The 22,344-nt window shown below is 39.9% G+C and overlaps 1 protein-coding gene across 4 annotated transcripts; it reads left to right on the forward strand.

The window, feature by feature from the left end:
• Window positions 1-3,597: 3,597 nt before the first annotated feature.
• On the forward strand, window positions 3,598-17,944 carry LOC137099999 (zinc finger protein 646-like). 4 transcript variants are annotated; one of them, XM_067477538.1, is made up of 8 exons: window positions 3,598-3,822; window positions 7,267-7,520; window positions 7,736-7,982; window positions 11,010-11,099; window positions 13,507-13,740; window positions 13,853-14,026; window positions 15,172-15,208; window positions 16,041-17,944. In XM_067477538.1, the coding sequence occupies exons 1-8, from the start codon at window positions 3,688-3,690 to the stop codon at window positions 16,406-16,408; spliced, it is 1,539 nt and encodes a 512-aa protein (XP_067333639.1). In that variant the 5' UTR covers window positions 3,598-3,687; the 3' UTR covers window positions 16,409-17,944. The 4 variants fall into 4 exon arrangements, with proteins under 4 accessions (XP_067333639.1, XP_067333642.1, XP_067333640.1 ...); XM_067477541.1 differs by lacking the exon at window positions 15,172-15,208 and having other exon boundaries at window positions 13,853-13,978; window positions 16,041-16,353; XM_067477539.1 differs by lacking the exon at window positions 11,010-11,099 and having other exon boundaries at window positions 3,599-3,822.
• Window positions 17,945-22,344: the final 4,400 nt, after the last annotated feature.

The raw sequence follows: 22,344 nt of genomic DNA on the forward strand, positions 1-22,344 counted from the left end.
GTTGAGACACGCTGCAACTTAACCTAAGAATATCACTCTTGAAGACTGTACTCACGTGATGTGCCTCTCCAGATCTCTTTGTCTCACCTGCTCTCACCACTTGGGGACACCAGATCCCTGTTAGATTCACCTGCAGAAAATAACCTTGGACATCACCCCCTTAACCTGTCTGCCGATTCCCAAACTTCTCATTCATTACACTTCCATCCATCTATTATCCATAACTGCTACTCTTATCTAGGATTGTGGGGGAGGGCTCGAGCCTATCCCAGCTGTAATTGGGCAAGAGGTGTGGTACACCCTGGACAGGTATCCAGTCAATCTCAGAGCCAACACAGAGGCATACACAAATAACCATTCACACCCACAGGCAATTAGACTCTAGCTCTGTTGAGCCTGATATTCCCTTAATTTTTAGCAGCAATGACCTCACGACTGTCTTTACAAATAAAATTGTAGCTATCAGGGAAAGAATTCACCAGGTCGTCTTCCCACATCCTACAAATAGATATTCATGTACAACAGTGCTAGAATCATCAATAAGGCCCCAATCCCTCTTGAATGCTTTTTACCCATAGACCTCGCTAACTTCAACTATAACTTCATCAAAATTAACAACATGTCTGTTAGACCCTATACTCAGTAGACTGCTCAAAGATGCTTTACCCTTATTAGACACATCTATTTTAGATATTATCAATCTATCTCTAGAGACGGGCTATGTACCACAGGCCTATGAGGTAGCTGTAATGAAACCAATACTTAAAAAATCTTGATCCAGACATTTTAGCCAATTACAGACCAATATCCAGTCTCCACTTTATTTCAAAAATCCTTGAAAATGTAGTTGCAAAGCAATTATGCTACCACTTGTACGGAAATTATTTGTTTGAAGACATTCAGTCAGGGTTTACAGCTCATCAAGGCTCTGTGTTAGAACCAATAATTTTTACTTTATATATGTCTCCTTTAGGCAACATTATTAGAAAACACTCCATTGCTATGCTGATAATACCTAGTTGTATCTATCTATGGAACCAGATAAAACAAATCAATTAATCAAACTTCAAGCATGTCTACAAGACATAAAAGCTGTGCAGCCATTGCAGCTTGTTCCTTATTTCAGCTTCCTCCTGCTTTAGTATCTGTAAAACAACTCACATACATTCTTCACCCTACACGTACACACTCGACTTATTCAATCCTACTATTATTTGCATAATATTCTAGTCATAATATGTTCTGTGCACTTAAGCTATAATTATACATGTTACATATGAAACTAAATTATTATTACAAATAAACCAAAAACATTAAGGCACACTCAAGTAACATTTTCCACACTATCTAAAGAACCACATGAAAAAAATTAGTTAATCAAGCTTCAAGACATAAAGGCCTGGATGTCCCACAATTTTCTACTTCTAAATTCAGACAAAACTGAAGTCATAGTATTTGGACCTAAAAATCTCAGAAATATGTTATCTATCCATATCCTTACTTTAGATGGCTTAGGTTTGTTCTTCAGTACTACTGCAAGGAACCTTAGAGTTATTTTTGAACAGGATTTGTCCTTTACCTCACATATAAAACAAATCTCTAGAGCAGCCTTCTTCCACCTACGGAACATGGCCAAAATTAGGAGCATCTTGTCTCAAAGTGATGCTGAAAAACTAGTCCATGCATTTGTTACTTCTAGGTTGGACTACTGTGATTCCCTACTCCCAGGATGCCCCAGTAAAGAGCCTGCAATTAATCCAAAATGCTGCAGCAAGAGTATTGACTGGAATTAGCAAGAGAGATCATATTTCACCTTCACTAGCTTCTCTCCATTGGCTTCCCATTAAATCTAGAATAAAATTAAAACCCTGCTTCTTACATATAAAGCTCTGAACGGTCAAGCTCCATCATATCTAAAAGATGTCTTCGCTCTCAGAATGCAGGCCTACTTGTGGTTCGCAGAATTTCCAAAGGTAGAATGGGAGGCAGAGCCTTTAGCTATCAAGCTCCTCTCCTGTGGAACCAGCTCCCAGTTCAGATTTGGGAAGCAGACACCCTCTCTACTTTTAAGACTAGGCTTTAAACCTTCCTCATTGATTAAGTTTATAGTTAGTTATAGTCATGCTGCTATAGGCTTAGACTGCTGGGGGCCTCAGCGAAGTCTTTACCTTCTGTCATCCCTCTCTTCTCTCCTCTCACTCCACATTTATATGCCACCACTGCATGACATTAACTTTGTGTCTTTCTCTCCCGTAGTTGTGCTTCTTCCTCTCTGTCCCTTTTTGTAGGTGTTCTCGTCTTTGGAGCGGTTTGATTTCTAGTAGGCAGCTACTGTTCCTATCAACTTGCCCAGTGTTTTGTTTTTGCTTCTTGTTGCTCTTTTCTTTTCTCTCTCCACTTTCCACTCTACTGAACTGGTCAATTCAGATGGCCGCCCACCCTAAGCCTGGTTCTGCTGGAGGTTTCTTCCATTAAAGAGAGTTTTTCTGTCTTCACTGTTGCCTATAGGCTTGCTCAAGGGGGATTTGTTTGGTTTTCTTTACATGTCTTTATAGTCTTTACTTTATTATGTAAATTGCCATGAGATTACTTTGTTGAGAATTGTCCTACTATATAAATAAAGTTGAATTCAATTGAACTCAAGTGAATTAAATGCCCGCAGTCAGCTAGGGATTTGAACTGTGGACCTCCTAGCTATGAGGCAGTAACACAGACCACTCCAACACTGTTTCTGCCTCTTTAAATAAACTTTTTACAATAAAATATTTTCAGACCTTATCTGGAGGTGATTTGTATGTAAAAGTTGTCATCTATTATTTACAATCTTTATAATTCTAAAGATGTGTGTTCCCTGTTAAAGAAATAATTGTTGATAGATTTAAAATATGAAGCAACAAATGGATCCGGCTACAATTTAACTGGAAAATGGGATTCAGTTACTTGACCTGGCTTGTAAGTGACCAGACTTAACTAGAATAATATGTCTCACCTAATTGAAACTTCAACAAAACTTTGTTTCCCCTGTTTTTGTTATACAAACAAAACAAATATTTAAAGTTTTCCTTGTCAAATTATATTTAAGCTTTTCCAATTCTTTTCCAAGGTTTTATAATGAAAGTCTTACTTAGGGTTTTACGTGTAGTTAATAAATGGTATATTCTTATCACCTATGTTCCAGAACTACAGAATTTTGTCATGGGATATTTGAAACAAAACTCATTTGTTGTACAAATGAGGCTTACACATATATATCTTTGTCTTTCTTTCTTATCTGAACTATCTGAAGTTTCATCCATACTTTGGTCTGTGATCAAAGATCTAAAAAAGTGGATGGCAGTGTTGGTACAGTTCCACAAAAAAATAAATAAATTTTTTTTACTGAAATAATTAAAAACTGAGCAAATGAATAAAAGTTTTTTTATTCAAAAGAATATTTAATAATACAACAAAGGCCAAGTCAAACAGCAGAATAACTACTTTTTATTCAGATTTGAACTTCGTTTGCGGGTTTTACATACTCTCCCACTCCAGTTCAGCAGGGGGCAGTAATGACTTGCATGCTTAGAAATGTCCGCCGCCAAAATGCTCATTTTACAGAAGAAATATTTTTCTTTTCGGAAGAAGATCCCGACAAAGCGGCCGTGTTTCTTTTCAACCTGAAAAAGTCGAAGAATCAGAAAACCGACGATGTATGCCAGGACAAATACCGGGAACACACATGGAGACTTTCAGGACAGAAACGGAGTAAATTATGTGACATCGACAGAATCCTTCGGCCACTGTTCTCAATTGTTCTGGAAAAAGGATCCCAACGACTCCGGGGTAAGAAATCCAGCTGCCCCTACCGTTAGCTAGCAAGCCCAGCCGAGAAGTAGCTGTATGAAACAGCTAATGGAGCATTGTTTTACTGCAGAAACAGGGGGCGAGGCGTCTCTTTTAAGACGTGGTGAATGTCTGTAATGTAGTTTAGCAACGCCGGCTGATGTGAAGCTAACCTTAACGCCACATAATAGCTACCTTAGCTTTCTGCTAACGTGCTAGCTAATCATGTTGAGCGGTTCATGGCCTAACTAATGTGGCTCTTAGCTGTCGAGCTACCTACATGGCTAATAAATTGTGAGCACTGCACACTGACTTGCACCGATGACACCCAACGGAGTTTGAGGACACTGGAAGTGTTTACGCAACATAAAGTCGTTGCTAAGGTTTGGAGATGTCCCACAGAGGTGTGGGGTAAAAACACGGCTCAATGAAGACAGGCATCTCCGAGCTAAGGCTAACACCAGGCAACACTGGCTGCTTCAGCCTGAGTAGCTCAGCGTACAACAGAGACTGCAAAACAAGGCAGTGCTGGGAAGCAGTGCTCCTTCCTTGCATTCTCTCCATAAAACTGCTTTTGACGTTAAGCGCCAGTATTTGGGCCCATAATGATTTTATATGAGCAGCAAATGTGGGGCTGTACGTATGAGGCCTGCTATATTGTTACCGAAAGGCGTAAAGTAAACACGGCCAGGCTGCCACTCAGGAAACTGTAGCGGAAGACGCCCCGCGGAGGACTTTGAAAGACCTCTTTGTGATGCCAGACTGTGCGGTTCACTCATGGTCACTCAGCCCACAGATTATCTGAGCGGCTCACACAGGAACCACATATTGATTTATATATCTTCACATTCTCCTCCATTTGAATGTGGGTGGACATAACAGCCTACTCCCGTGTCAGCCACACAAAAGTCTTTCATAGTAGCTGTTTCTGTATATTATGAATGTTTTGGTGAATTTGGTAAGGAAATGGCTTAGAGGTCAGTGAGAAGTAGGTTCTTACAAAAGGGTTTAATTTTTGACTTAATGAATTAGACTTATTAACAATCATATTGTCAACTGAGTTTTTAAGGACAGATTGCCACATTTTTGTCTTCGGTGTTACTAGATCTTTTTACATGATTTGGCTATGTCAGTGCTCCGATAAAGAACTCAGTGGATTGCAAAATGTGATCATACATATGTGATGTAATATATGGTGAAGATGCAGAAATATTACTGCCACTAGGCAGACGTGCCTGAGGGACACTAAACGCACCTGTCTTACATATTACATACTGATAGGACTGTTTGTCCTGATAGCAGAATTAGTTTGTTACAGGAGGTCAACCTGGTTAACTTGGGTTGTTGTGTATTTGTTTGTAATGTTCTTTTTATTTGTCTGTATTGTGTGTGCATTTACATTATGAGTGTGCAGTACATGTGCTGTCAGTCACAGCCTGTCATATTTTTTGTTGCTGTTTGTTTACACATATAGATTTTAAGAACGTGGCCGGTGACAGCTGCCATTAATTGTGAATGGGACTTGCAATTGTGTGCCATTTGTGGGACTAATTCCAAAATTCCCCAGCTACATTAAATAGGCAGGTTAAAAAGGTTACATTTTATGCAAATCTCACTGCACTCGGGACTTAAGGTGACTTGGGCCAGTATGATGGGATCTACTCGCTGCCATTTTTGCAGTTAGGGCTGGTTTGCTCATGTAAAGATGCAATTTACTAACTGGGCAGATAAATTGGGTCTGTGTGAAAATGAGCAAAGAGAGATAAGGGTCACTACTGGATTAAAGTTTTTTTTTTTTAGGTGCTTGATGGTACTGTCTTTGTAATAGGATGCTTTGCTTACCCAAGGCTACATATTTTCCTTTGGTTGCACTTTTTGTCATGTACAGCACAACTTAGTTTACCCTGTTATCTATGGAATATCTGATGATATGTTTTATAGATTCTTTCATGTATCACACATCACATTCAGCAGATTTGCTGTATGAGAACAAGCTTTTCTTTCACATTCTACCATTGTTGTCAGTGGCATGGTGTTTTGTTTTTTTTTTTAGTTTTTTTTTTAAAGCCCTTTGTTAAATTTCTTTAAAGTTCATGGATATGCATTACATTACAGTCTGACTGTAAGTGCTGGTCGGTGAAACTCTTCATCATTCTAGCTCTGTACACCACCACAGGCAGTTTAAAATAAAACAGTGAAAATGTGCCATAAGTATAGACTGTCAGCTTTCATTTAAGGGTTAGGGGCTGTCTGAATTGTGTGAACTGTTTAGGTATTATAACCTTTTTTTATTTAGCCAAAGTTGGGTGACTCAAAAAAGTAATTGCATATACCAAAGCCAGGGATGTGTTAGGCTATTCCCTTTTTAATTATTTAACAAATCAGCAGATAAAACAAGGAATTGAATTCAAGTTTTGTCTTTGAAATTAGTAATGTCAACATGAAGTCATCATTAGACTAAAAAATTCAGAGAGATAAGGTGTGAGCATATTATCTATTTGGTACATGCTTAAAAATACAGAAATCAATAGTCACTAAAAGGCCCTGAAGACTGGAAAACGGCTGTGGTGTTTGGGAGAAGCATTCAATTACTATTGAAGAAAAAACTCTATGACAGTTGCTTAGATCAAGACCTCTAATCAGATCAGCCTCTAAGACATTGGTGGTATCAGTGCTAAAGTTAATAATCAAGACTTTGCCAGAGAAAATACTTGGGGTTTACTACACAATTCACTCAATGTAAACCTAAAAATCTGCAAAGGGTTTGCAACCAAGACTTAAACTAAAAGGCATATTAATAATTGTTGTGTTACTTTTAAACCTCTAAAATATTGATGGTCTTAGAGATGGGCATTACAAGTATTTTGGAGGATGAATAAACAAGGCATTGAGAGTTAATTGTTTGACTAATCTTGACGTAAATTCTGTTGGGAGAACGTAGGAAAGATGGTTTCATTCCACATAATGAGTTTTACATTGTGTTGTCCAGCTTTGTAAAATAAAGCCAAAAACTAGCTTTGAGTTATGCCATCAGAGGACTCAAATAAACAAAGAAACAATGTTTCTATATGATATAAAAGAATAAATGGCTGTGAATAATCAAATATTTGATTATTGATTCACATCACTAGATGGTCTATATATAAAAATGTATGCAGAATATAAATATATATATTTAAATTACAGTTAAGTCTACGGCTAATTCTGGTTGTTTCATTTCAAATACACTTAGTTAGTTTATGGAACCCAAAAAACTGATGGTGATGATTAGTATCTGTGTCCTTTGCCCAAACATTTTAAGACCTAACTGTATAAATGAAGTCAAATTAAATATGTCATAACACTTCAAAAATATCAACAGTAAGGAAAATGATAAATTACTTAGTGATGAAGATTTACTTATGAATGAGTTGGTGGTGTTGATTTCCCTATTCTCTATTACAGCCGAGTTCGACCATCAGCTGGTGCAATCAGCTTCCTTCATCTTCAACAGCCCTCTCCAGCTCCAGTCTTTCGTCAGCGTCACTCTCCAGCTCCAGTCTCTCCATGGAGTCTCAAGCACCAGCGCCCACAACAACAGCATCAGATGATATGGAATCTGATGAGAGGCCATATGTCTGTGATCTGTGCAACTGCGCATACAAGCATGCTAGCTCCCTGCTCAACCACAAGCTCACCCACAAGACTGGAGACTTCAGGTAGGGACACGAGACCATCTTAGATGTGTAGACAGAGGGATTGTCTGTTTTTATGCCAAATAAAGTTAGGGCCAAAATGTTAAAGTAAAACAAAACTCTTAAAACAACACCTCACTCCTTATAAGTGATTGTAAATAGTGGCATTGGTTTATTCCCTGATGTGTCCTAGTCCCCTTTCACCTTTTATCTCCACCTATTTGTTGTCTCTATAACAGGTGCGACTTTTGCAGTAAACCCTACACCAACTACATGTCCCTGCGTAACCATATGCGAATTCATGGTCAAAAGCGCTACATGTGCGACCTGTGTGGGAAAGCTTTCCGCCTTGCGCGGTACCTTCGCAACCACCAGAGGATCCATGATGACGGACCCAATCGGTTCGACTGTCCCTCCTGCTGCAAGAGCTACAGGACCATGCTTGAGCTGGCCCAGCACCGGTGCACTGCTGCTGCATCTAACCAGGTGGGTCTGCATCACGGGGCGTGGTGGCAACACTACAGTCACAGCATGAAGTTCTTGGGATCTTGAGGGACTCGTCTAATGTAAAGTAATTTAGGTTCAGGTTTTACACACACACATAATGAACATGGAGTGACGACAAATGTGAAGATTCAAATTGGGATACTCATGATGGGAACCATCTCATCAATGTAACTTAAGGTAAAATTAATTTACTAGTTAAATTTGCAAAATATTGTTACTGTTTACCATTTCTGACAATGTTATTATGGATTGGGACTGAAATCCCAGGGCTAAATTGTTAAAGATCAGAGGGTCTAAAAGCTTTAACAGTATTGGTTATGGAATCAGTACTGTTAAATTAAGAAAATAGACTTTATATTATTATTGTTGCTACCAAACTTTTGTATTGCACATTTTATCTCACCAAGTCAGGTTTTGATTAAGACATTTGGTTATGATGTATTTTCACTATTCGCACTAGTCCAGAGGAGATCTCTCTCTGAGCCTGTGTGTGAAACCCAGGAAACAGCAGAAGTTTGCTATGTGTCTTATGTGAACTGAAGCTCTAATGTTTTTGTTTTTTAGGGTGTAGTTGTGATCCAGGTGGAAAGATGCAGGAAAACTTTTAACAACCACCAGCTTGTTCCATATGCATAAAGTTCCTATTAAGACCTGGTTGAAAAATCCCAAACTATTCCTTTAATTATTCACAATAGGACTCCAATGAATGACTTTCTACTGTTTAATTTCACAACTATGTTTTGTGAGAATCAGAGGTTGTGTAGAGTTCTGTTTTTGAGACTCCCCTTCTCCCCAGACACAAAAGCAGGAGTACTTTGAAGCATAATTCAGATGGTAACCTCCTCTTCAGCCCACGATGACAACTTGTGGGTCAGTCTTTGTGAGAGAAACACACAGAGGTAGAGGGCAGAGATCTGTTTTGTGGGGAGAAGTGGGTTTAATGCGTGACATAGGACGGGATTGTGTTTGGAACGATGTATGTTGGGATACAATATTATTGCTACTATAAATAGTTTGATTGTGTTTTCTATCAGTCATACAAAAAAAAGCATTGGTAATTTTCCAAAACACCTAGACATTGTTCCTAGCTGTTTTTTAAACAGGAGGAAGTGGGGCGTAGTGGACTATTGTCAGTGAAAGTTTTATAGACCTTGTTTTCTATTCCTTAAGTAATAAATTATATATTATTATATAAGTATAATAAGTATTCCCCTCTTCATACCAGCACAGTACCTGGTTGAAACTTTCACACATTTATTGCTACAGTAATTGTTGTTGATAGTTCCTGCAATAGCCAGAGCAAATGTTTCCCCCTTCCATCTTTTTCACTCTCAATTTTGAAGGTTCGATTTTTCTTTGTACAGCACTAATTGTCACTGCTAACTTTGCCTTTGACATGAGCTGTTGACAGTATAACACATGGTATCACCCACTTGTTCCATCTGCAATGCAAAAAGCAATATTTCTGCAAAGGAGTAGCTCCTATATATATTTTTTTGGTCCAATGTGTTCGGAAAAGTCTGGTAGAGCCAGAGAATTCATTTATTTGATCACTATTTATGTGTGTGGATTATTCGAAAAATTGTATCTATAAAAAAAAAAAACTTTGTGTGAAAAGGGAGTGGGTCTAATTTTCTGACGGAATTGTACAAGTTAGGATTGGTTACAAAAATAAGATTTAAAAAATAATTATTTTATTATTATTTTTGGGGTTTTACAAAATATTAAGAATTAATAAATGCTACACATAAAGTTGTTATAATAAACTCCATCAACTTTGACCTTTTTTTTATTAATAACTGTGCATGTTTTGATAATGACCATAATTGGGAATGTTGGTGAGTACTTTTCACCTTTGTACTGTAAAATGCAGATAATCCACGTTGTACTAGAGTAAACGATTTGAAGTGTTTTTGTTTTTTAAAGGCCAATACTTGTACTTTCACTTGACTATAGAATTTGTTATAAAGTTTTGCTCAGTGACCTTGCTGACCCTTGTCCTCCATGACACTGTGAGCACCACTACTGCTGAGGTTGCAGCTGATTGTTGGATACTCAAAAAGAAACCCTGATGCCAAACTCACCTGAAGTCAGAAACAGTGGAACAGGTTAAAGGACCTGTTCTAGGACCAAAATGTACTAATTCAAATTTCTTATTCTTTGCCTTTTGACAGTAACAACTTACTTTTGACTTCCACTGAAAAACGCTATTTATGCTGATATTCAGTCCCTCCAGGATTTTGTTAAAAATCAAAGGTATCTTGTTCCACTGAGAATAAACCTCACTGTTTTGACTGTTTCAAGTGGTGCACACACACACACAGTCTTTCACTTGCACCTCTGGTGTGAGGCAATCAGGAAGAAGAGAGAGTGTAGGTGAAGTTTACAGAAAAGTAGCAGTGATCAGACAAAATTGTGTTGGCGGGCAGAATTCACAGGGATTGGTTGACTTTGCATTAATTTATTGTGACCACAACATCACACATTCATGGAGGAAGACAATAATGTAACACTCCAATAGATCAGTTCCACTTCCCTCCTAAATGCCCACTCCTTTCAGTTCCTACTCTGCCACTTTACTGTGTTACAGAAAATAACAGTAAAGTAAACTCGTGCTCCCGCTGAAGATGTCATCGAAGGGATTTTGTCAGACTGTAATGTTGCTGTGGACATTGTTTCACATCTGAGTATTAGTTCTAGTGAAGTATGAAAAATTGCAGTAGGTGTGTGTGTTTGTACGTGGGTGTGTGTGTAAATACATGTAAAATACTGTAGAACATTTTCCTTGATCCTCTGTTCTCTCTCCAGCTCCAGTTTTTACAACGATCATGTTCTGTAGAACTTGCTGCCAGCTTTCCTGTAGTGACAGGGTAAGACCAGGACTAGGCTAAGTTTAGGGAAAGTGTCAGGAGTCAGATATCAGACATTGTCCTCACAAGTACAGTAATCCAAATTTATATGTGTGTCTGTGTGTCTGTGTGTGTGTGTGTGGGGTCGGTTCATAAGAACCGGTTCAACTGCCCGTCCTGCTTTAAGAGCTACCGAACCATGCTGGACCTGGCCCAGCACCGCTGCAGCGCCGCGGCCAAAAACCAGGTTGGTGTGAGAGTGAATGTGTGTATCTGTGTGTGAGGCAAAAGCCAGAGGATTGATGTTTAGCTATGAGGAAGGAACTCATACACGAGTATGATGGTCAGGATGTATAACTGCTGATTGTGCCTGCCTCTGATGGGAAGGGTCTCTTACAGTGTGGCTTGTGAATCGAAAATTATTCTCACTCTTTAGCAGCAGACGTATATTAATAATATCCTCATGGTAGCGTTAAACTAAGTGCACTGTTTGCAATTTTATGCAGAGAAACAGGAAATCTGTGCCATGACTTTGTCATGTGACTGTAGATAATAATGATAGCTTTAAAAGTATGTGTCTGCCTGTTGCATGTATTATCCCAAAATAATATAATCCCAAGACACTGGGTTGTGCCCCCCTGAAAGAGAAAATTCTAATTCCTTATTATCATTATTTATTATTATTATTATTATTATTATTAAAGGAAAAACGTCATCAGTGAAACTAGGCTAAATACATAATTATCTCTATCTCTATTCAACTGCAGCATGTTCTATATTTATCATACAGTAGCTGCAATTGATTTGCTTTTGAACAAATAAACTTTGCATTAATCACCGGAATAGGTTTTTAAATGATGAACAGTATAGAAATCTGAATATCACTGAACCTCTGTCCCCCTCTTTCTCTGTCATGTTACTCTCTGCTAAGGAGGTACCCTACTGGGAGGGGGCTGTTAGTCAGAAAGTCCAGTAGAACTTGCTCAGCTTAAACGTTACTATACAGTAGCCCACACACTCAGCTTTCTCTTTAGCGTGTTCTTAGTAAGAACCGATCAGCCAGCCCCCTCGCTGTGATTATTGCAACTGTAGGTGAGAGATCACAGGCCAAGCCATTAAGTCTTTCCTCACCTGGGTTCCCTCTGTTCCTCCCCCCCCCCCCCCGCTCTGCATGAGGAGCCGTTAAGGGCTACACTCAATCACATAGACCGGACACAGAGGACAGACTGCAGCATGAACTATGTGTCCTGGTCTGGTAATCTCACTCACTATTCTCCTGAAGTGCCAATAACATGCATTCAGCAGCGTTACAGGCACAAATATTATGTGCACAAATAATTTTACACATTCGCATGCGTTGATTTTAGTCGCATGTGCAAGTGAAATGCACACACGGTAAACTGCAGGTATCTCTGCACAGATATTTTATTAATCTGCCTCGTGGGTGCAGGCATCTCCCAATGCTGATTAATTAAAAATGCTAAATTAGCCTAATTGATTGTCCAACCCATCATTTGGTCAACCGCTGACAACTAACATAGTTTTCTCTTGTTTTAAGTCATTGTTTTGCTTAATTGGTAAACTGTATGCAATTTTTTTGTGTAATTAAAATGTGTATATATGTCTTATAAAGAATTATACTTTTTTTTATTAATTAATTAATTCAATTATCTTGTTGTGGCAGGAACTAGGTGTGTAAAATGTAAATTATCAAGTTAAGACTTTACTTCATCACAAAAGGCTTATAGTGGCTTCATAAAGTACCTCTTCATAAAGTACCTCTTCATAAAGTACCTCTTCATAAAGTACCTCTTCATAAAGTACCTCCCTTTTTTTTTTTTCCCCTTTTCATTATGTTGTATAGGTTTAGAACTTTTTATTAAAATCAAAAACTGAAATTTTTCCTTTCCCAGTGAGTGGACCCTTTGCTTAGGCACCCTCGTCAAGGTCATGATCAAGTTTTCTTTTAATTATTTTTATGTTCAGACTCATCGCAACTGAAGATGATTTAAAGCACTTTGTGTGAATCCAGCCTTTGAATCGTGTCAAACATAGTGAGGGGGTCTAAGTACTCTGTGAAGCTAATGAACTTTCAGAGGCACAGTGAGGCAGAGTTGAAGCTTTCAGGTTTACTGTAGCCCTAAATGTTCAGGGGAAGGTCAGCGAGAAGATGTTATACTCCCAGCAATCATATGGTCAGATGACGTGTCTTCAGTACTTGGTATGGTTAGAAGAAGACAGATGTAGATTCATGTTAATAATGGAAGTCAACATTTGGTATGGTTTATTAAATCTAGATGTGGCAGACTTAAATGGTTGAGTGTATTTGTCTGTGTGTGTGTGTGTGTGTATGTGTGTACAATTTGATCACTCCATCCCCTCATATCAATAGGTTTACAGACAGGTTAGTGAAAGGTAGTGAATCTGTGACACGGCTGAAATATGTAAACTTTTACACTGACCTGTCACTGATTCAGTGACACCAGTTCATCACATTCATCTGTCATCTCTCCTCTGCTTTATCTAAATATCTCTGGTCACAAACTGTGCATTACTAGCATGCATGTGGTGTGAACAATCTATATCGTGAGACATGCTATTTTAAAATGTCACTCTCCCTCCTGTCTTTTTAATCCACCCCTCCTTCTGTCTAGTCTGGTGGTCGTCGTTCCAATTTCTCCTCCACTCCTCGCCGTCAGCAGCAGCAGCAGCAGCAACAGCAGCAGCAGCAGCAGCAGCAGCAGCAGAACAGTGCTAACTCCATGATGCAACCACAGCATGGAGGACACGGCCAGCAGGAAACTCTGCCCTCCCACTGTGTGTCACCAATGTCTCAAGGAGGACAGGGTGGCGGCGTGACCGGCCAGTCTGTGCCAGACGCGCATCAGGTACAGAGGAGAAATCCGGTCACAGCAGCAGGATCAACCCTGGGGAATCATTACAGGTTTATAATTGTGTAGTTGCTATGAGAGGGTGTGTTGATCTTCTGTCTCCCAACAGGGCCGTCCCAACTCTGTCTCCTCCCAAAGCAGCCAGCAAAACATGAGGAGCTCGTCCTCCAAACATGTTTCCTCCTCCAGCGCCACCCCGTCCTCGTACTCTCTGCTTCAGCCCCTGGTGCCTGAGGTAAAGGAGATGAGCTCGGGATACACTAGGCTGAGCGCCAACCCCATGGTAGGAGAGCGAACCGCCACATTGTCCCCTAACTGCTGGCTAGTTGCCTTCTCCCTATCTGCCTACTAACATCAGGAGCGAGGGACTTGTGTTGGAATGCTTTGTGTCCACTGGGAGCCTTTGCTCAGACATTTGTTAAATTTCAGTGTATCAGTAGAGACGCCTGGTGGACAGGTTTTTTTCTGAGATCTTCTCAGTTTCCTCAGCTGTTTTCTCTTAAAATGTATTTGGGCACAGATGGAAATATTGTTCATACACCATTTGGTAATGATTTAGAATTAGGAGCGAACTGCCTCTCTGTGTTGTGTGGCTGCAGTAAATGAGAGCTACACATAAACGAGTTGGCCTAAAATTAAAGCTCGTCAGCCAAAGAAGATGTTCAAGATACCTCATCAGATGTGACTTAAATCACCAGCAAAACCCCATTTGCAGAAAAGTTAGATCTTTTTCTAAAATTCAATAAAAAGTGTGACTTGTTAATTCTTTTATACCTTTATCTGACAAAAGTACAAATAAAGTATTTTTATTCTTACCATACTTTTTATATTGTTCACAAATTTGACAAGAATTTGATGCAACACACACACGAAAACGTTGGGACAGAGGCATTTTAACCACTTTGTTACATCGCTTTTTCTTTTAACCCCACTTTTTAATTCTTTGGGATCTGAAGATACTAATGGTTGTAGTGGAAAATTTGCCCATTCTCGCTGGATGCAAGTCTGTGGTTGCCTTCTCCTCTTTATGATGCTCCATGCAATTTCAGTAGGAGATGGATCTGGATTGCAGTAGATCATTTGAACACACTGTTGAAGCACATGCTGAATGAATCCTGGCCATATCAGAAATATCCACAGAATTCTTGCACACATATTCAACATACATATACAAGTCACCAATGCCATGGGCACTGACGCACACTCATCACAGGTGCTGTCTTAAAAGCAAGCTAAAATGTGAATTGGCTGACTACAGAAAGCGTCCTACCCGTTATGGTTCATCTGTACAGAACATACATGCAGTGCAAGCGTAATCTGGTTTTTCTACCACACAAATATTTTGGAAGCCTGGCTCACAGATGTTAAATGAATATTGACAGAAAATGCCACTTTCTGACTTTTTTGGCTGTGTTCATGTCTCTGCAGAATGGAGAAGCAGAGAGACCGTGTAGGAGGAGAGAGGGTAAGAAAGGGGTGAAAGACACCTGATACACAGAGCAAATTGTGTAATTTGTTATACTCCACAGTGAAAAGTTACTAAATTTTATGTAAATACACTGAAATCACACTGGTCAGTACATCTACTTAAAATCTTTTATTTTTGCTTGTGTCAGATAAAGATTTGTTTTAATAGCATTTTAGAAAAAGTCCCCACTATTCTGCAGCAGGGTTGTGTCATGATGTAGGTTGGAAAGTCTCAGTTCTCACTGTCCCTGAAAGGAAGTCCTCACTTTCAGCTCTGATCTGTAGAACCTCTCTGGCGGTAGGAAGCTCTCTAACAACACTAACTTGGGGCTGTGCCATTAACTCAGTCCTGGATTTCTCACTAATCATTTACTTGGTCTGTGTTGCGCATCTGGATGTTTGGATTGCACATGAATTTTATTTTATCATAGACAGAAATACTTTTAACTTAAAAGCAACAAAATGTATCAGATGATAATTGATGACATAGATTGGATTTTTCATTGGTCACAAAAGGTCTAAATGACAGCAGATAAAATAAGATTGGTTGTGCAGCTCTGCTCCTCTACATGTTCTGTATCGACAACTTCACTGTTGCTTTCTGTATTTTCGCCCTTGGTTTTATTGTCCTCACTGGTTCTTGCTTGATTCTCCAGACAGCAGAGTTGTTCTGTTCTTCCTTTACTTTTCCTCATCCATTGGAATTTCATCAGGTCATCTGGTGTTGTTGCAGTCACTCCACCGTCCTAATTGTTAGGCTTCTTGTTCTCTAACGTAACTCTTTGTCTATCTTTCTCATCTCTCCTGCCCTTCCCCACTTTCTCCTACAGCCAAAGCACCAGGATGCTTTTTCTCTGGCCCCCCAGCGGCCCCTCACAACCATCAACCCCATTGGCCACGTTCTTCATCCGAATGGAGCCCCAACGCTCAAACCCTCCCCCGTGCCACGCACCATCCAGCCCATGCCCTGGGAGCAGCGCTCCCTCTACAATCAATGAGATGCCCGAGAACCAGCCCACCACCACCTTTTAATGCCGCATCCACCATCACCACCCCCACCACTCCCATACAACCTCATCCTTCCCACGCATTTTGGATTCAGTGTCAAGAATGGAGGACTTTGGACGCCTATCCAACGCCTCACCCATCCTTTGGAGCATTGAGTTTGGGAATGGGGAAGGGCATCATTGAGAACTAGTTGAGATTGATTACCGAGTAGTTAGGTTTGAGAAATGTGTTGCCTTGACCCTTATGTATGATCTATGCCATGTACTGGTTATAAGTTAAAATGTCTGTCCCTTAATCTGTCCTCTCACCAAGAGTTATTCTCCTTATCCCCCCCCCCCCCCCCTCCCACTCTAGTTATGAAAATATTTATCCTTCCCATTATAATTAGTCTCTCCCCAGCCCTGTTTTCCATATGTTAAATGATACCACCTTTTTCTTTTTAACAAAACTTTATTCCAAACCCTGAATATCAGGGATTCCAGGGCTCCACCATGTCACAATGTCAGAGTAAATGTGACAAAATTCCCACTTCGGTCCGATACGGTTTTAAACTTCAAACCTTTTGTGTCAGTGAGGCTTCTGGAAAGTAAAGGGATAGAGGAACCATGAACTTTTTTTTTTTTTTTTTTTTGTTAGTTCGTTTGTTTTATTTTAAACAAACCCCTTCAGTGTACTCCAGAATGAACATTGTGTATATTGTGGGTTCGGAGATGGCCTGACTATTTCAAAAAGCCTCTTCCGTTCTGTGACGTTACAGCACCAACAGCAAGCACCGGGAACTACAGTTCTACCTGCCAGTTCAGCTTCTCTTGGTGGACTGAAGCCCTGCTGTTGACCAGGACCTCCTCGTGACTCAGCCCCAGGCACTAAATAAGGACATTTTGGTGCAGTGACGTTCTTCTAACACACAACTGAAAGCTCACTTTTTCCTAAACTTGCATCCGATTGGTGGCTTGTTGTTACTGTAGTTTTTAATGATCCGTTGGCTGGGAATCAAGTCTAGATTAGTCTCCGTACTTTTAATTTTTTTTTTTTTTTGGTTCCAAACTGACTGTTACCATGTTTTCTTTAACGTTAAAGCACTTTATGACAAGTGCTAAATAACGATTACTGTCTCTGCCACCAACCCCCTCCCTCTAACTATAGCTGTGTCGGCTGTAAAGAAGTAAAGAACGCTTTACATCAAAACCTTATCACAACTCGCTCACACGATCACCAGTAACACCACCACCAGAATTGGGTCTGGTTTGTGCCGTTAACATGGATATATCTGGAGGCTAAAGTGGCCAAAATGCAGTATGTCTGCAGATCTGGATCCCCTCATCTCAGCTCCGACACACCCTCCAGTGTTGCTTTTCCTGTAGGGAAAAAAAAAAAAAAACTCGTCATGCCTGCATCTCGCTGCACGCAGGATAGATGTAGTTAACACCTAGCGACAGGGTGTTTCAATAAGCAGCCAGTCATGGTTGGCTGGATAAATCCAAATAAAGACAGACAAATCTGTTGATGAATAACAGTCATTCAACCAGTATGTTGGTCTTTTAGGTTGCCTGCTAACATGGTGCTCATTGAAATACCCACAATTCTACTGATGTTGTATTTTCCTTTTTTAAAGTTTTCTATTTTTATTCATGACATTTTCATTGTTGCTTTCTCTCTCCTTGTAAAGTGTCTTTGAGTATTTAGAAAAGTGCTATACAAATAAAATGTTTTATTATTATCACAATCAGTGCTGCTGTTCTTCACAACTCAGTAGAATTAGGGCTCTGACTTGAAAAAAAATCCCTTTTAATATGAACAATTTTCAGAGCTACAAAGGACATGTGAAGTTATTTAAATGACGTGTATTCATTAGTCTGTGCATGTGCGGTTCCGTGATGCTGAAGACGCGTGTAGCATGGTCGAAAGCTCCAGAACAAGCAGGTAACAACCCAAATATCTTTCTTTTCAGAACCTTTTCATTTCTGAGTAGTGTAGAGTTTAAAAACAGCAATTAAAACATCCACGTATTTGGTATCACATAGAATTAGTGGGTTTAAGTATTTATATTCTCTGCATTTAAGCCACAGATGAGACTTACAAATAATGACTTTGGATGAATATATAGAGGACTTGGAAGGTGTCCAGCCAGCTGTTTCCCAAACTTGCATATACAAAGCAACATCTACTGAAGGAAACACTTGTGACTGTTGACAATTGATGTGAGCGGTTCTTTCCTAAGATTTCAGTAGAAGTCTTTGTTGTCCTTCCTGAATCTTCAAATTCAAACGTTGATTTTTCTTTTCTTCTGAAAGATGGCTCCCTGCAAATTTGGTGCTACTTTCTAAAACACACAACAGGATGCATTGGACAAGACTTAATTACCTGTATAGTGTAACTAACAGGCTGCAAAACTCCGACGTTCTTCTGATTTATTTTGCTGTTAATAATGATAACTGCACATTTCGTTCTGAAAAAATCAAGTACAACATTAGCTAATTTTAACTATGTTTTTATTAACATTTAATTCCCTACCCGGTGGTTCTCAGTCCTGCTCCTCGAGGCCCTGCTGCTCTGCTTGTTGGTCAACTACACACCTCTGATTACCTGGATCAGGTATCTTCAGTTAAATTAGGAGTTGGAAGATACCATCCTAGATGAGGAGGAGCGGGGGGAAACAAACGGTAATAGCATCTTCCAGTTTCTGGAGGAGCAATCCCGAGGACCAGAACGCATTGCTTTGGTAATAATTCTCCAGCATGGTGCGCTGGCTGGTGTGATGATGATGTAAGTACGAGTCTAAGAGCCCAACCACAACTTCGCCCCAGGGCTAGTAAAAACTAAAGCCAAGTAATCAGAAGGAGGCCTCCCCCATGTTCAGGAAGACATGGTTAAGTACACAATGAGGAAGTACAACCCAAACTGACGCCATTTGTGTTCTGTCTGCAAAACCACGAAGACACACTGGTCCAAGTTATGGTGATGTATGGGACATACCAGCTTCTGTGGGACGAGAAGACATATTCACGACTGTATTTATTAAATAAAACTCAGCATCTGGATTATTACTTTTAAGTTTATTTGTTATTAACTCATTTTCCCCTATGCAGGGACGTGCCTAATATTATTAACAATTACTACTAATACCAATATTAATAATGCATCTACTACTAATAATAATGAAAGATTATTGTCTTATGACTATTGATTCGTCACCCTAAAGTTAATTTCATCCCAATTTATAAATGTATATTCCCCTAAACAGCGTGCCCGTAGCGGGAACGCGCACTCGGATTCCCCTCTTAGAGAAATGAATGAGCCAACTCGCGCGCTCTTACCGGGCTCATTCCAGACCTGGACCTGTCCCCAGCTGGGACAGTCCGCTGCGAACTGCAATGAATTCATGTCCCCTCACCGGTGGTCGCAGAGTTGGTTCAACATCGACGATATTTAGTGATATAAAATCGTTTGGCTTTTCGATGGCCAGGCTCATTTTGGGCGTTTTGGGGCCTCGGCCGGTCCGGTCCTGGTGTCAGAGCCGCTTAAACCAGGCGGCGCAGCACGTCTGTGTCATTCTGAATAATTAAAGAGGATTTAATTAATTTATACTGAGTGCGTTAATTAGCAACCGCTCGGGCGTTTGGCGCGCGGTACCGGAAACGTTGTTTTGCGCAAATGAAATTCAATATAGCAATTTTAATAGAGTCCTCAAATTAAATCGATTGACTTTTATTAGGGAAATTATTTACCGATGTGTTCTCGTTAATTTAGATTTAAAAAGATTACCGACAGCGTAAATAGACGCCTAAAAGTTGGAAGTTAGTCGCTATAAACCGGAGTTGTTTCGCGGGTTAATAAATAAAAAGAAAATAGTTTTGACATACATAAATTCAAACCCCAAAAAATCAAACAAAAAGATTTTGTTTCGTTAGAATAATGTGACGTTTTTTTTTTTCTCCGTCCGGCCGTTTTGGACTCTTTCGACTCTCCAGGCCTCCAAGCGGAAGGCCTCAGCACAGGCCCGCCGGCAGTGACGCGTCGCGCCCGCTTGGTGGCGGTAGCGGCCCAGAATGCAGAGACAGAGGACGCTGATTCTTCCACCCTGCAGCCCGTTGACACGATCCCACCGCAGCCGCCGTCAACAGCTTAGTGTGTAGCTTAGTAGTTTCCAAAGACCAAAATAAAATGGAGGATCTCAAAGGAAACAACGTGAACATTGTTAGAAAACAATTGTTGAGCCAAAAGTATTTAAGAGTAGAACCCGAGTGAGAAGTTCCTGTTCACTCATGAGGGTTTATTGTTCTTCTGGAGGAGTTGGTTCATCTTCTTCTTCTCCGCCTTGTTCTTGGGGCAAAAAGAAGGGGCTAATTTCCCCCCTCCCCTCCCTCTTCTCCATGTCTCTCTCCATGTTGTGTTCTCAGTGGAGGCAGCACAGTTCCTGTCGCCACATGACGGATAACGGACTTGTCTGTAGATCGAGCTCAGGGTCGGTGAGTCTCATTCAGTCTCAGTTAAACTCGCTCAAATTCTTACGTATTGATTTTATTTCGCTCATCTAGTCCGAAGCCAGCGGGATGAAAACCTGCAGGCTGAATTGAAACCGAGCAGCACCAGGGACTCAGAGACCGGTTGTACCGTAATTAAGTGAAGCTCGGAGCAGGAAAAACAGTCCGGCTCCTCACTTAGTGTCCAACATATATTAGCTCTGACTGTCTAGATCCAGTTAGTCAGTTTAGCTGACAAATTGTATTCGTTGTAAACATTTCTGGTTGTTTTGTTGTTGTTGTTGTATTTTCATTTCTTAAAGTTCATGTGCTTTTCTTTTTGCCATAGATCATTACAAACGAGGCTGCATGTAGCTGTGGTTAATTTGATATTAATCCAGTTTTAGTTTTGTGTTTCACGTAGAAATACACATGTTTCTATCAGTCATAGAGCTCATATCTACTCCAGAATCACCTTGGCAGGTCAGTTGATTTTGATGTTTCTTTTCTTGTTCATGGATGTTCGTGATAGAAAACACTCTGGTTTGTTCTTGTTCTTTTACACCCTTTCTGATCACAGTGCTTCTTCTTGCCCCTGTGATGATTCAGTTCAGAGTTTCTGCTCGATTCTTCAACAATAAAGGCCCTAAACTCCACATGAAACCTTTCTCACTGCTCTGTGCAGACACTGCTGTCGATATAAAGAACATTTTCTCATGGTTCACAGCCACACGTGAATTTTCCAGCGACGCAAAGTGTTCAGTCTGACTCTGGTTTGATCGTCTGTGAATGTGAAAATGTGTTGGTGTGAAAGACTTGAACCTCCCACAGATTTTTCAGATCTCAGGTTGTGGTGAGAGGTCAGACTGACGGAAACTCTTATAGATTAGGCTGGAAGAGGAAAAACAATTGCATTGTTCTCCTGTGTTATAACAACAGTGATTGAGAAGTTTCAGTCTGTGGTAGAATGTAAAAACATTCATTTACTGAAGTACTGGATGCATTTAAGACAGTTGTATTAAACCTAAATATTCGTTCATCCTTGTATTGTAGCCTAAAGGTCAGAGGCAAATATTGTAATTATTATTGCTCCATTACATTTGTGAGTGGTGTCAACAGTATACAACTTAATATTTTCCATACAAAATGATAATCTTACAATAAATAAAGAATAAATTGTTCAATTTTACTGCACCAGACTTACTAATAAAATACTTGCTATAATATAATCTGGAATACTGTATCACTTGTATGGCTTTTACCCTGAAGTACGTTTTGCATCCAGTGGTAGTATTTTACAATGGAGTTCTACTTTAATTTACTCATGTGGCGTAGTACGTACTTTCCTCACCACTCTGTTAAAGAAACACTTTTCTAAAGCGGAAATAAACCTTCATTTCTTAAATCATGAAAGATTTATTACCACCATTATTGTTAGTGATGCTTCTTCAACTAACAGTAGCTGTTTCTATATGTCACCACAGGAAGTGAAACCTATGCACGAAATGTCAGTCATCTGTTTTGGAAGACTGGATGTGATGACATAAGCATCCAACTTCACTGAAGTGGAGAGAAATTAAACAATATTTAGTTTCACAATTGTCAGCTTAAAACCATCCTCGTCACAGTCCAATCTGTCCCAGGTTTGTCCCGATTTTTGGTT

Source organism: Channa argus, chromosome 15 (genome assembly GCF_033026475.1).
Source record: "Channa argus isolate prfri chromosome 15, Channa argus male v1.0, whole genome shotgun sequence".
NCBI classification, from domain to species: domain Eukaryota; kingdom Metazoa; phylum Chordata; class Actinopteri; order Anabantiformes; family Channidae; genus Channa; species Channa argus.

What these genes read in the sequence shown, in the direction of transcription:
- LOC137099999 (XM_067477538.1), top strand. Translation starts at nt 3,688, where the DNA reads ATGTATGCCAGGACAAATACCGGGAACACACATGGAGACTTTCAGGAC. An exon ending in AGGATCCCAACGACTCCGGG is followed by an intron (nt 3,823 to 7,266) that starts GTAAGAAATCCA and finishes TCTCTATTACAG; the next exon opens with CCGAGTTCGACCATCAGCTG. An exon ending in CTGCTGCTGCATCTAACCAG is followed by an intron (nt 7,983 to 11,009) that starts GTGGGTCTGCAT and finishes TCGGTTCATAAG; the next exon opens with AACCGGTTCAACTGCCCGTC.